The following is a 15,323-nucleotide window of genomic DNA, read 5'->3' on the forward strand; positions in this document are numbered from 1 at the left end:
CTGCAGTGGAGGGCAGAAAAAGCTGAGGAACAGGCCCAGCTCTTAACCGTAAGAGTGGCAGAGCTCCAAAGGAGATTAATTAGGAAACCAAGCTAGGTCAGCTATGCCAAGGTTAAGGTGCTGGATTGGAAGAGACCCTGATGCCAGGAGAGGATAGTCAGGTTTCCGTTAAAATCAGGCAGAGCACACACCAGAGGCAGAGCATGTGGGAGGATTTGTTCACCAAAGAATGGAATCCAAAGGGCACAGTGGAAATAAGAAACAGCGGAAGGTAGTAGACACCTTCATCCGGCCACTGAAGGCGCAGCTTGTGCAGCAACCAAGAAGAGGTGGGATGTGAACTAGGAAGATGTAGACAGTGGAAAGGTTTCCAAATGAATTAGACAAGCATTGCTGTTTGAATGAAATGATTCAGTACAAGTCTGTGAATTCATTTTCCTCTTCCTTTTAGATTTCTCCTTTTGCTGAAAAAATAAAATTGAGGGGGACTTGCTCTCCTTTTGCTTTAGAAAAGCAAAAACTAGAGGTTTTCCTCCTCTTCCTGGCACCTCCTTCCTTTTCCTGCAGGTCCTCCCGGAACGCTGCCTGCCACCCTGGGGCGGGGCCGGGGCGGAGCAAACGGAAGTGGGCGGGTCCCTTCCTGTCGACGTGTGCCGCAAGGACGCTGTGTCGTAAGAGGACATCCGGTTCTTCTTCTAGTGCCCGAAACCGTATCTGTCAGCTTTCCTGGGTTTTAGTAGCTTCTTCCCCGGAGTCGTGGTCCACGAGTTGGATTTACTGCTGCCGCGGGCCGGCCTCTCGCCATTCCCTGTCCCTCGACCCCCGGAGTTTGTCCGGCCTCCCCGCGAAAGTGAGCGAGGTCGGCCCGGAGCGCGCGCGAGGTAGGGTGTCCGGAGGACGGGTGACGTTTGTCTGTTCCCCGAGCCGCGTGGCGCCTCCGCCGTGTCTCCTCTGGACGCCCCCTCCACTCCACTGGGTCTTTTAACTCCAGGCTTTACTTCTAAAGCCGCAGCGACCCTGTGCCTGTTTCCTCATTTGGTGACAGGCGCAGTGTCCAGAAGAAGTTGGAGCGTTATAGGAAAAGGGCTTGAACCCATAGAAGGCTGAGAAAAGAGGTTCACTTTTTTTACGTTTCCAGAACTAACTGGGGAAAAAAAAATTTAGACTTAAATTTCTCAGCGGATTCAAAAGTCACCTCAGGGGCCTCAAAAACCTCTTCCGCATGATCACCTCGTGATTACTGATAACCTTGTGACTATTTTCTGAGTTCCTTTGGCCGGAGCTGCCCTCTAGATTTTGGCATTTTAAATATCGGAGGGGTTCCTTAGTGGCTTGGACGTTAATTAAGTAACCACCTATTAAATTTCCTGGTTGATCTGTTCCTATTTTTGAGTGGCTGCCATCCTGCCTGCCACCTGGTTTTTGATGGGGCATTCATATAAGTACCGGGCGCTAACCGATTGCACCACTGGAGCTCCAGATAGGACATTCAATTCAGAAAACTTCAGTTTTTTAAATGTGGTAGTTTTTCAACTAAGTGATGAAAGGTGGCTTTAAAGTCCTTACTTTGATATATATGGTAAACGTTTACTCTTAAACAGAAGCTTGACCCCTATTAAAATTACTTGCCTACTGCATGTAGAGAAAAGAGCAGCTTTCAGGGTCAAAGCAGCTAATACGTTTGATATCTTCAGACAAAATGGTGTGACTTTGTAGTTAATGATGTCATTTCCTATTAGATGTTTTATTTACATGTTACATAGAAAAAATTAGACTTGTTATATTTCAAGTCTGGCAGCATCAGGTCATCTGAATATGTAGCTCAAAAAAGTGATTTAAACTGGGTAAATCATGCACTTTTTAATGGTTTCTTGTTAATGATATATGCCTAATGAGTTTTTAAGAAGGTGCAGAATACTTAACATCAAAGAAACTTTATTCTTAGTGGGAAAGGAAAACTTTGGCTTTTAGGATAAATTTTTTTTGATGTTTACCTTTTTTAGAATTGTTTGATAGTGCATATAAAATGCCTTATTTTAAAAGTCATCTACTTTATTTGGAATAACGTGCTTAACGTTTCATAAAGGTTTAATACATGCTTAACTACCAAATTGACAGAGTTGAGCTTAAAATTTAATGAGAATGAAACCCCTTTGGTATACTATTTCTTGGTTATTAAAATAGTAAATGTAGTCAAGCAATTATATCTTTTCTGTTTTTTTGTGTAGAAATAGAGGAAAATGCCTAAAAAAAAGACTGGTGCAAGGAAGAAGGCTGAGAACCGCCGGGAACGTGAAAAACAACTAAGAGCGTCAAGAAGCACTATAGATTTAGCTAAACACCCATGTAATGCTTCAATGGTAACAGCTTTTTTTTTTTTTTTTTTTAAATATCGGTTGGGAGTTTAAAAACTATATAGTATTTTATCTGAACTACACCTGAATAAAATTTCAGTGAATACAGTGTTGCATGTATTTTATCACTGAATTTGAAATCCATGTTAGAAGCATGCCTGTTGTTTTTACTAACACTGAGTAGCAATGATTTTTGTTTGATCTATAATATTTATAAAACCTAGCACATTACCTTACATAATGTTGGTGATAGATATTGAACAAGAATAGATAACAGAAACTATGACATTTTCCAGCTTCTCTAATGCCTTAACTCAGTTTGTTGTATTAGTTGGGTTTTCATCATTTTCTCTTAGCAATTCTTAACTCATTTGATTTCTCCTCTCTGAACTTTCTACTTTTCTTGACAGCTCTTTTGGCTTCCTGTTCCATTACCTTATCTGCCTGTGCTGAGTGGGTTATTCTTGATAATCTCTGGGCTGCTTTGAATGGTGAAAGTTATGTAAAAGCAAATGGTTATTAGGTCGTCATTACCTCTTTCCTTTCTTTGACCCTGTTTCTCTGAGTTATTGCACTTCTATTTTCACTCCTCTCTGCTTTTTCTGTTCTTACTCTTCCTCTTTTTATTGCCCCCTTCTTTTGTTTCATCAAACATATATGAAATGCTTAATGTGGCTTAATTTAACAAGTGTTTATTGTGCACCTGCTCTGTGCTGGGTACTATTTTAGGCACTGTGGGAGATACATAGGTGAATGACATGGTTCCTATTTCCACAAACTTATAGCTCAGTTGTGTTGTGTATTACTTAGGATGTATTTGTTTATAAATAACAGAAATCCAATTTAGGCCAGGTGCGGTGGCTCATGCTTCTAATCCTAGCACTCTGGGAGGCTGAGGCGGGAGGATTGCTTAAGGTCAGGAGTTCGAGACCACCCTGAGTAAGAGCGAGAGCCCGTCTCTACTAAAAATAGAAAAATTAGCTGGGCATAATGGCGAGTGCCTGTAGTCCCACCTACTCCAGAGGCTGAGGCAGGAAGATCGCTTGAACCCAGAAGTTTGAGGTTGCTCTGAGCTAGGCTGATGATGTGGCAATCTAGCCTGGGCAAGAGTGAGACTGTTTCCAAAAAAAAAAAAAAAAAAAAGAAAGAAAGAAATCCAGTTTAAATAACCTTAGTTTAATGGAATAACTCATGTTTGGGAAGGGGATGATATAACTGGGACTCGGGGACAGCTGGAACCTGGTAGGTGACATGTCTCACATCACAAATTGTTCTCAGAGAAGGGCTTGAGCCAGTGCCCATCCCAGGACTGACATTTATTGTGTGGTGGGGAGTAGTGAGCACAGATGTGACAGTGGGTACTTCCTTCTGTGGGTCAGATTCCTTTCTAGAGGAGGGAGATGCTAGGCACACAAAACAAATGACTGGCATGCATAAATATATATAATGACATCTAGGTTTTGGTTAAGTGCTTCAATAAAGGTACAATGTATTTATTAGGACTCAGAGGTGATAAAGTTGAGTGTGTGTGGAGGGAGTACAGTTCACAGAGGAGATGGGATTATCACCAGAATAGCCAACAGGCAGACATTATGTATAAGAGGAACTTTTCAGGGAAAAAGTATTAGAATAAGTAAAGGGCATGGAGAAGAGAGAGTATAAGACATATTTGGGGAATGGCTGACCATTAAAATCTAAAGAGAGTAGACCAGCAAGATTTGGAAAGTGGTTAGGGACCAGATTGTGGAGAGCTTTTAAAACCATGTTTTGGAGTCTAGATTTTCTGTGAGGTTTATTATTTTGTGTTCTTTGCTGTTTGTTATGTTGATTATGTAGTATTTGATTCCTTACAAAACAAAAAACAAACTACTACTTTATTTAGTCTCCTTTGTGATAATGCCACTTCTTCTAGAGTGACATGCCTAGAGTATACCTTTGTTGCATACCTTTGTTAATGAAGTATGTGTAGATGCTTGTATATGGGTTGGAGGGTTTGGTGTGGTGTCTCTTAAATTTTAACATGAAAAATAGGCTATTCTTTATAATGCAGTAAATTTGCAGTTTTCAGCCAACAGAAAAATTAACATGATATTTTTACATATTACAGGAATGTGACAAGTGTCAGAGGTAAGTTTTATTCCTCTTTCTATCTATATGTAATAAAATAGTCCCTCTAACCTTTTATCTGATACTGACTATATTTTTAAAATTTTATTTTACATGACAAGGCGGCAGAAGAATAGAGCATTTTGCTATTTTTGTAATTCTGTACAGAAGTTACCAATTTGTGCACAGTGTGGTAAGTTTATAATAACTAAGGACACATGCCTATGTTTAGCACTTAATCAATTTGAACTTGCTTATTATTGCTTACAGTGGTTATGATTGCTTACCTAAACACCATTATAAAACACCATAAAATGTTATTTGGCCTACCAAAAAACTATCAGGTCTTTGTTTTGCCTCTTTGATGTAATGCTGGAAAATAATTAAGGAACAATTTAGATACAGGTTGCCAATAAGTTATTTTAAACATTAAAAGATCAGATTTCAGACTGATAACATTTGGTGATCTTGAATTTTTAATTATACCACCTTAGTCTTATCAATATGTTTGTTTACTTTTCTAAATTTTGACTCCTGTTGATATTGCCTGCAGTCTTTTAGACCATTGAGAATAATTTTATTCCACATTTACCTGGTGCTAATTTTGTGATCGGTAGTTTTTCTGTTTCATGCTTACCATATATATGATTCTTGAATTTCCTCACATGTATTCACAAGTGATTGAAGTAGAATTACTCAGTCATGCACCCATTTCCCATGTATAGATGGAAACTTTAAAATGATTATTTGAAATAAAACTAAATTGTAGCAAGATTGGTGTTTCCCAAATAGTCTTTCACAGACTGAGATATTAATAGGTATTTCTTGAAAAAATATATACGTTTGAGAAACACCATGTGCTTCATTCTCTCTTTCTCATCTGGAAGATTTCTATCACATATTTATATGTTAAAAGTTCTAAAGACCTGCAATGAAGAAAAGTGATTAATTCTGTTCACTCTAGAACTCCAGATTTACCCCTGCCACCAGTATACTCATTTAAATGTGTTTATGTATGATAGCATTGCAGAAAGTTAGTAATGTTTAGGGCTCCATTCCCTAAATATTTTTAGTGTAGTTTTAGCTTTCAAAGAAGGTATCTTTTTTAGTTGTACAATTAATGAAAAAGAGAAAACTGGCCTAGATGGAACACTCATCTGCCAGTTTTTGTATCCTTATTTTACAAAAATAAATGAATGTAGAGTGAGAGAATAGATTTTTGTGGAAGATTAAGAGATAGTATCTTGCTAGGACCTTCCTATATTTTCAGTGTCACTGGGCTTGAATTTTGTAGTGCCTTACATGGGGTGCATTTCACATTTACTGATTCTTATTCTTGATGTTAGACGTGGAACAGTTGGGTAGCTGCTGCCTCTCATTTCCAGCTGTCTCTCATTTCCAGTTTGTCTTTCTTCCCATTTTCTATCCTCTAAATTTGTTCCTCAAGAAATCAAGATAACGAAAAGTTTGGCATCTTCTGTTTCTTTTGTGTTCCACTTTGTAGAATCTCAGATGGATGATTAAAGTGTCATCATTAATTCTCAAATAGTATCTGATAAGCAAATTTTCTGACAGTGTTTTGGGTTGATAATATAATTTGCTGCTAGATCAGAGCTTGAGTAGCTATGTTGTGATATCACTATATTCTTGTTTTTGTGTTTACTTTGGGCACTATTTCAAAATTCTGTTGGAAAAATGTTTACCTGGGGGCTACGTTTATAAATTTTTATGTATGGATGAAATTAAATGAATCAGGTAAATTGCATAATCCTTATTTGATATGCCTTGATATATTCTGTGGAAAGAAATAAGTGATAACTTCAAACCAGACTGTTTTTATTGTGAATTATAAAATGTGAGATTCATTTTAAAGCATTTCTTTTTAAAATCTGTTTTGATCTATCTGAAAATTCATAAGATTTGAAACTGTTAAAATGATCATTAGATTACAAAGCATAACTTACAATTTCTGATTTTAGTGCAAACATGAATTAGCATATAAATTACTTTTTTATATAGTTCACTTTTACAGATTTATTAATAAATTTCTAATCTCAAAAGATCTGACTCAGGTAATGAGATCTCAGTTATATCCATTTTCTATTTTAGTAAACTACATTGATTTCATTCCATTTGTTTTTAAATTATTTCTACAGGAACTTGGTTGGGCTAGATAAAAAGGGGAATTATTTTTCTACCATTCTAAGGGGGAATCTGGGGATGCAAACAGAAGATATCCAGAAAATCACATTTCTAGAATTTATAGAAAACATAGAATTTATGTCATTGTACTATGCTGCAAGACTAACAGTGCATATTTTTTTCATTATTAGGGAAAACAAAGTGCATGATGAAGTCGTCAGACTGTGTCATAAAGCATGCTGGTGTATACAGTACTGGCCTTGCAATGGTGGTAAGCTTCTTGTCATTATCTCTTGGACTAGTGCATTTCCAAGGATAAGAAAAAGTCATTCTGATCAATGGTTATTATTTTCTAAATATCAGTGCTTTGTCCCTTGTTTCAGTCAATCTGCAGTTAACCAGATTGTCTGTGGCATGCTTTTTATATGATTTTCTGTTACCCATTTGTTTCTGGCTGTTTCTTATTGGGAAACATACAAGGAATGGAAACTTATTCATATTGACCTAAACAAAAGTTCATTTCTCGGTGAGACCTTTCTAATATGTTTTAACCAGATGTCACAAATCATCATTTACTATACTGAAAGCCCTGCTTAACCCAACATTCAAGCCTTTTGTTAAATAAGCAACTTAGTTCCAGAAGAACCTAGGATTAATAGTTTCTTTAAAGCTTTACATTTCAGGAAAGTGTATATATTTAAAGTGTAATCTCTTCATTACATGGAGGGTTTTCTAAGGAAATCCACTGTTTTAAATATAACAATAAAAATAATTGGATTTTGTAATGTATTTTGTTTTTTACTAAAATATGTTTTTTTTTTTTTAAATATGACTTAACCAGTTTTACTATATCCTGTTGTGTGATTTTATGCTTCAGTTTCAAATTTTATTCCATGAAGAAAGTAATACTATTTTCAGGTCAAGTGGAATATTTTATTTATGGTAAATTTCTAAGAACATATAGTCTTCTATCATGAAGCAGACCTTTATATGATACATTTCATGTATGCATATTTTATAGAAGCAAGGAGCCAGAATTATTATCTTTTGAATTCCTTTTTCTTTATTTTAAATTGTTAGTGTTATCTTTATTCAAAAACCCTTTCAACTTTCCTAGGTTGCTTATTTATCTAAATTTATCAAATTATTTTTTTAAATTCAAATTCATTGTGTAGTGTGAATGTGAATGATTTCTTCTAATATAAAGAAAAAATTTAAATAGAATCATTAGTTATAAATTCTAGAAAGGTGATTTTCTGGATATCTTCTATTTACCGTCCCAAATTCCCCCTGAGAATGGGAGGAGAATAAGATGTGGGTGTTTATTTCCCCATCTCACTCCCTTCCAGATTATCCTGTTTTGGTTATGTCCTTTTTCTAAGGGCTACAGTTCTTCATATGGCTAGGCAGTCCTCTCCTGCTTGTCCTAAGCCCTTCCCTGTCCTTTGTAAATTATCTCTTTTAAACTCTCCTAGATTACCTAGTTTGAGAGTGCCATCTCTGTTGCTAGATCCCTGGCTGATCCAAGAGATATATTTGAGGATTTGCTAGCTATACTGCTAGGTCATTTTTAAAAGTCAAAAAATGTTTTCCAATATTTAATACTGAATGAAAGAGAATAGGTTCAAAGAGTATGAGTAGTTTGATTCCATTTATATTTTAAAATACAGTATTTTAAAATTCATTAAAAAAAAAAAACCTCTAAAACTACACATGAAATTGACAATAGTAATTATTTCTGGGAAGTAGAATTGTCAAGTAGGTGTATGTGGTGGGGGAGGAATAGGGAGGGAGATCAATGGCAGAGTGGGAAGATGTATATACTTTTGCTACTGGAATTTTTTAAAGAATAAATACTGATTTTGTAACATACACACACACAAAAATGTTTTCCTATTTTCTGTTTACTACTTTTGTTACAAAGCCTTGAATAGTAGAATGCTGAATTGAGATTCCAAAGACCTGGATTTAAATCCTAGTTTAGCTGTAATCCAGCTCTGGGCCTTAGTCTTGCTCCTCACATTTTTTATTTATAAAGGAAAGATCATTTAGTCCTACTCTCTTAAGAGTCTTTCTAGCTCTTAATATTCTGTAGGTGTCAATGTGTTATTGAAACATATATTCTTATTGTCTTGATACAGAATTGGAAAGTCTTACCCTGTATTTTAGTTCCATATATTTTACTTGATTTTTTCCACAAAGAAATATAATAATGATTTAAAGCATAAATTGCCTTAAGAGAAAAGAAGCTGACAGAAATTTAATATTTTCTCAGTTATTCTAGAAAAGCTATATGATTATTTTATAAATTACACTGATTAAAAGGAATTTTCTTAAATCAGAAATAGTAGTATTTAAAAATTCAGTTTAGTTGCAAGAATTGCTGTAGACAAGAAAGCCTAAACTGTAGGCTCCAAACTTCATTTGAATTAGAATTTGTTTTGAAGGCAACACTTCCAGCTCCTTGACTTAATTTAATAATAGTAGGGTACTTAGGGTATAGTTCTCCTTTACATCTTTTTCTTTTGATTTATAGCTAAGTTTTATATATTGTGGATAGCTGTTGGTGAAGTTGTTTTTCAGAGAACTCTTTTTATTTTTGGTTTAGAATAAATAAAATATTTTCTTTAATGAAGCTGCCTACTGTCATTTGGGGTTGATAAATTGTGAAATGCATACAATTTTGATGGTTGCCGTGGTTGAACAATGCTTGCAGCTGGTCAAGTGACAATGATTACATTTTCTTGTTCCTTGGCTTCAGGGCGCAATATGTGACTTCTGTGAAGCTTGGGTTTGCCATGGTAGGAAATGTCTCAGTACACATGCCTGTGCCTGCCCTCTTACTGATGCTGAATGTGTTGAATGTGAACGAGGTGTATGGGACCATGGTGAGTCATTAGATACAAGACATGAGCTTTGTTTTTAGGTGAAGGCTGACTTTTAAACATTCTGAGTGCTATTTTTGAGATTTTCTTGAGGGAGGAAGGATATTGTCAATCTTAACTACTGGTACTGTTTGGATTAGCAGTTTAGTTGGAAAAGGGAGTTATACTAGCAATAATAGTCAATGTTAGTATTGTTTGCCTAAGCAGGTAGGAAGGGAAGTTAAGGGGAAGCAGGTAGTCCCTTTGAGCACTGTGAGTATTATAGAAGTAGCCAAGGCATAGCAGGAGTCCACTTTTTCATGGTTTAATTTCAAGTACTTCAACAGTTTTCATTTTAGCTTTTACCAGAATAAAAATTGCTGTGTAATTTTGGTGTACCTTTGAAGTAACTCTCCATCTCTTCCTAGAAGTTTTATAGATCTGAGTTTTTTAAATTAAGTTTTATAGATCTAAGTTTTTTAAATTATTGTGTTTACATTTTTTTTCTTTTTTAATTTAATAGGAGGCAGAATATTCAGTTGTTCTTTTTGCCATAACTTTCTCTGTGAAGATGATCAATTTGAGCATCAAGCCAGCTGCCAGGTTTTAGAGGCAGAAACATTTAAATGTAAGTTTTTTTATATTAAATATTCTTTATACCCAAGATTCTGAATAGTATAAGTGTTAAATTTAATGAAAAAGGAATGAAGTTTTTTATGTATCCTCTTACAAACTGTACTTTAAATCAATATCTATTTTCTGTTTCTAGAAAAAACTCAGAACATGTAGTCCTGAATTTTTCAACAGGGATGCCAGTGGCATATTGGTGGGGTCGGTTCTTCATTTTGTAGATGTGAACAGGAATTGCAGGACTTACAGTGTTCCTGGTTCAGAGTACCAAATGCCATTCTTACCTTCGAGTTATTGTAATAGCCAGCAGCACCCTTCCTCCTCACTTATTTCCATATGCCCTCAAGCAGGTGATACCACCCCAAGTTTCTTCCTGCTAGTTGGTTCCAGTGATTCTTAGACAGGAGGGTGCATTAGAAATAACTGTAGAGGTTTTTAAAAAAATGCAGGTGCCCAGGCCTCGGGTCTGGAGATTCTGTCTTTAAGTCTGTGGTGGGTGCCAGCCATCTGTATTTAGCCTGCACACACAATTCTCATGTATTTTCCAGTTGAGAACCAGTGTTATTGACTGGGTTAATGGTGTCATCTTTATGGATAATTTCTTTCTCAAAAGGTTAATTGAAATCAGAATCCATATAAAGCAGTAGTTTGTGGTACCTGGTGCTTAGAAAGCCCTTATTAAATAGTAGTTAACATCATAGGAAAAAGACTGAAATTCCCCAGATAGTCTCCTCCTTTAATTTGGTTCTTGTTTTGGTATGAAATGCTAATTCCTATACTCATCTATAAATTTAAAGATGGTAAATCGTCTATCTGAGATGTACAACACATCACATATACCATACATACATACATACACACACTCTATATGTATATAATTCTTGCAATATGTATAAGATTCTCAAAGATTAAAAGAATATTCAAAGTGTATAACATTTTTGAGCCTTTCTTAGCCTTCCATAGAATGTATAATATAAAAACTGAATTATTTTTATTGGAGGCCTGGGGGTTTTACATGTTTTATAGCATTTGAACCCAAAAGACAGGCAGCTGTGAGTGATAAGGCCATAATTCTATCATAGGCTTTTAGTGATTCAATAAAAGACAAAGGAAAAATCTAAGAACCAAATAATTGATAGGATTTTAAGAGGAATCTCTTTCCCACAGGTGTTTCATGCAATCGGCTTGGTCAGCATTCATGTCTCCGTTGTAAGGTATACTTATGTATTTTTTTCTTTTTAGATTTTTTTTAATCCCTTTACTCCTCCACCAGTCCTTGGATTATTTATAACTGTAATTAATCTGTAAGGGACCTTAAATTTATGTAGTTTAAGTCTTTTATTTTTGAGATTGTAGAATTGAAGTTGAGAAAGCTTTAAGTGCCTTTGCAGTGGTCATCCAGTTGGCCAGTAGTAGAGTTGCCATTAGAGAACATGTCTCTGGAATCCTGGCTCAGTGCTTTTTATATCTTATATTTATGGAGAACATTCTGACCAAAGTACTGGAAGCATATTTTAATAAATGTCAGAATGTTCTGATTAGAAGAGTTTGATTAAAGTAAAGATTTCCATAATATTCTATGTCCTTAGTCCTTGCTTCTAGCATTTCTGTTTGTCAAAGATCACTAAACAGATGCAGCCAATTCACTTCTCAGAAATGTTTCTCTGGTTCTTATTCTTATTATATTCCTAACCCTTTTTTTTTGAGACAGTCTCGCTCTGTTGCCCGGGCTAAAGTGCTGTGGTGTCAACCTAGCTCAAAGCAACCTCAAACTCTTGGGTTCAAGTGATCCTTCTGCCTCAGCCTCCCGAGGAGCTGGGACTACAGGCACATGCCACCACGCCAAGCTAATTTTTTTTTTCCATTTTTAGTGGAACAGAGTCTCACTCTCACTCAGGCTGGTCTTGAATTCCTGATCTCAAGTGATCCTCCCGCTTTGGCCTCCCAGAGTGCTAAGGTTATAGGCATGAGCCACTGCGCCCGGCCATACTCCTAACCCTTTTATTTCTCTCCTAACTCTGCTCCAGTTTTACTAAGTGGATTCAGTTTGTTGGAGGTCTTCAAGCTCTTAAACTTTCGGGCATTGTCTGCACTCTTTCCTCTGCCTAGAACATTATTCTGTCTTTGCTTGCCCTACTATAACCCCATTCTCCTTCAGATCCCAGCTAAGACTTCGTCTCCCAAGAATCCTTTCCTGAATCCCATGCCTGGTTTAGTGCCCCTCCTCTGTTCTCTTTCTGTGCTTAGTGTCTTGTGTTAATAATTGCCTCTTCACTGTCTCTGTTCCCAACCAGACCATATACTCTGTGAGTAAATAGGCTCTGTTCACCATTATTTCATCAGGGACCTTGTGAATACTCAAATATTTATGAATGACTAAATGTACTTACATGTCATACTCTGTGTATAGTCTTCCTTGTGTTAGATCATGGTTCAGAAAAGTCCTGGCAAAAACCATTTTCCTTAAGAAATTGAAATGAGGACTGTGACTGGTCCCCACAAAATTCTTACTTTCTCTCTTGTCTTAACAAAATTCTATTGTTAAATTTCCTTGAAATAGTGAATACTGTCTTTTTACATACTTTAAAATTTTTATTTATTTACTTTATTTTGCTTATCCCGGATAGGCTTGTTTCTGTGATGATCATACAAGGAGTAAGGTGTTTAAGCAAGAAAAAGGAAAACGGCCTCCTTGCCCTAAATGTGGACATGAAACTCAGGAGACTAAGGATCTTAGCATGTCAAGTAAGGCTCTTCTTAAAATACCAAAGGAGTGATTTTGCTTTAATGCTTAGACAAAGCACATTTTTTTCTCCATTCCATCCATTCGTCTTATTACTTCTTCCTATTTGAAAAGATGAATGTGTTCTCTTAAGCAAGTGCAATTTTACAGCCTAGGAAAATATGTGGGTAAAGTTTTTCAATTTAACTTAAGAGATATGCCAGTATTCACTTTGATACTTGATATTTGCCTTAGGTAATGACAGCAAATACTGAAATTTAAGATTAAAAAAAGTGATTTTTTTGTTTGTTTTTGTTGAGGCTTCCTTTTTAAATAATTGAGTGGCTGTAAATTCTTAGTATTCAAGTGGCAATAATCTTCAGTACTTGGAAGTCAAATTCATTTTGAAGCTATTCTTAGGTGTGTGGTATTTGAGCAGCTATGTTTTTATGTAATATATCACTACTATAGAAAGTTGTTTTATATAACTTGTTTACGAAAGAGTAAGACTATTACAAACATGGTTATAGCAGTGTAGCTCACAATTTTGTTAGAGAAATTTGACTCTTTAACAGAATGGTACCATAAGTCTAAATGACTGACAGTACTTTCTTTAATCAAAGATGTGGTTGTACAATGCAGTGATTTTGCAACTAAAAACTGAGGATTTTGCTGATCTTCTGCACTAAACTTTATGTAACTATTAAGGTAGAAGAAATGAAAGCCTTTGTTTTTCACAGCATCTGCGTTATAAAATAACTGTTTTAAGAAAAATGTAGTGGTAGGAAATCAACTCCGTTCTGTGATTTATGTGATTTGAAAATAAACTTGTCATTAACCAAAAGGTATTTTAGTTTTTAATATGTTTTATTATCTTTGGAGTGTTATGTTGGTCTGTTTTCTAAGTTTTTCTAAGTTTAATGAAATGACATTCTAATTTTTATTATTTGTTACAGTGTGTATATAGCCTTATTACATGAGAAAATTAGTAAAATATATTTTTTCATTTGGGAATAAAGCAGCCAGTGAAGTTCATGTAATTTTATATATGGTGGAGAAAAATGAGAATGTAGAGAATTGGAACTAACAAAATGTCATGTGCATGTCTGTCTTTTGTAGCACGCTCCCTGAAATTTGGCAGGCAGACTGGAGCCGAAGAAGGAGATGGAGCTTCTGGGTATGATGCTTATTGGAAGAACCTTTCATCTGACAAGTATGGTGATACTGGGTACCACGATGAGGAGGAGGATGAATATGAAGCAGAGGATGATGAAGAGGAAGAAGATGAAAGCAGAAAGGATTCAGATACTGAGTCATCAGATTTGTTTACTAATTTGAATTTAGGAAGGACCTACGCCAGTGGCTATGCTCACTATGAGGAACAAGACAACTAGGAGAGCTGCTTGCCTACTGGTGGCCATGTGTGAGAGGAGCAGGACCGTGTGTAGTTGATGAATGGTGTGTGAATGATGAATTGTGGATGGATGTTTAAAAGTACCATTGCTTAGCCTTGTGCAAAAGACTAGTTAGTTACACTTACTGGGCCAAGGAGTAGGGCATAGCATTTTTATAGGAACCAGTAATCAAGCTTATATCATAAGAAAAATGAATTTCAAATGGTAAGGTGTATATTGATCCAAGCAATGGAAGCATCATGGAATTTGTTATCTGATTTCAGTAATCTAGTAGGTTTTGCCAATTAGATACATATATATAGGAAAAAGGAATAGAATGGTAATATATTTGTTTGAAATGAAATTGCTGTTTTTATTTAAAAAAAAAACACTGCTTATAAATTCATTGTGTCTGATTTTGTAAAATATGTTGGGTAAAATAGATTACCATTATTTTTCCTTTTTGTGTCCACAGAATGAAAATCATGTCATTATATTCTAAATTTTCATTAAATATTCATGTTATCTTAAATAGTCATGTATGTTTTAGCATTTGACTCATTCATCTTTTTCTTCACAATCTATGTCCTGAACAGTTGCTAGTATTAATGCCTAAATGTACTGACAAAGATGATTACTCAGCCATTTTTTCAGAGATACAATATCAGAAATAGTATTATTACAGATGCTTTACCCCAGAAATTTCATTTCTCTTTGAATAAATCCAGTATTTCACTTACATACTTTTGATATTTTATTTCTTGTTCTGTGCAACTTAGTTTGGAAAGCATTCCAATATTTTTTATAAACTGTTGCCTTCTTTTTTGCTAATATGGAAGTAGATAGCAGAAGTTAATTGTGTGTTATACACAAAGATAAGTAAGCCAGATCCCATCATTGATGACAGGTGGAGAACAGACAGGCCCTGGCACAAGTTCCAATTGTTACAACTTACATTGGCAATGAATTATAATAGGATGGTGTGATTGTAGAAGAGAATGCATGGTTGGCATTTTAGATGTATGGAGTAAATTGTAGCTATGAGGATAACAGGGTTGGATGCCTATTGTTAAGCCATTCTTGTTCAATAGAGACATAATGAACAGCTGAG

General features: G+C 35.5%; 1 protein-coding gene across 2 annotated transcripts; it reads left to right on the top strand.

Moving 5' to 3' along the window:
- Positions 1-667: 667 nt before the first annotated feature.
- Positions 668-14,951, top strand: ZNF330 (zinc finger protein 330). Of its 2 annotated transcripts, XM_069493126.1 has the most exons (10): positions 699-881; positions 2,229-2,360; positions 4,462-4,481; positions 4,583-4,653; positions 6,794-6,873; positions 9,364-9,490; positions 9,990-10,094; positions 11,264-11,310; positions 12,724-12,841; positions 13,938-14,672. In XM_069493126.1, the coding sequence occupies exons 2-10, from the start codon at positions 2,241-2,243 to the stop codon at positions 14,210-14,212; spliced, it is 963 nt and encodes a 320-aa protein (XP_069349227.1). In that variant the 5' UTR covers positions 699-881; positions 2,229-2,240; the 3' UTR covers positions 14,213-14,672. The 2 variants fall into 2 exon arrangements, with proteins under 2 accessions (XP_069349228.1, XP_069349227.1); XM_069493127.1 differs by lacking the exon at positions 4,583-4,653 and having other exon boundaries at positions 668-881; positions 2,235-2,360; positions 13,938-14,951.
- Positions 14,952-15,323: the final 372 nt, after the last annotated feature.

This window comes from Eulemur rufifrons, chromosome 18 (assembly GCF_041146395.1).
Source record: "Eulemur rufifrons isolate Redbay chromosome 18, OSU_ERuf_1, whole genome shotgun sequence".
Taxonomy (NCBI): domain Eukaryota; kingdom Metazoa; phylum Chordata; class Mammalia; order Primates; family Lemuridae; genus Eulemur; species Eulemur rufifrons.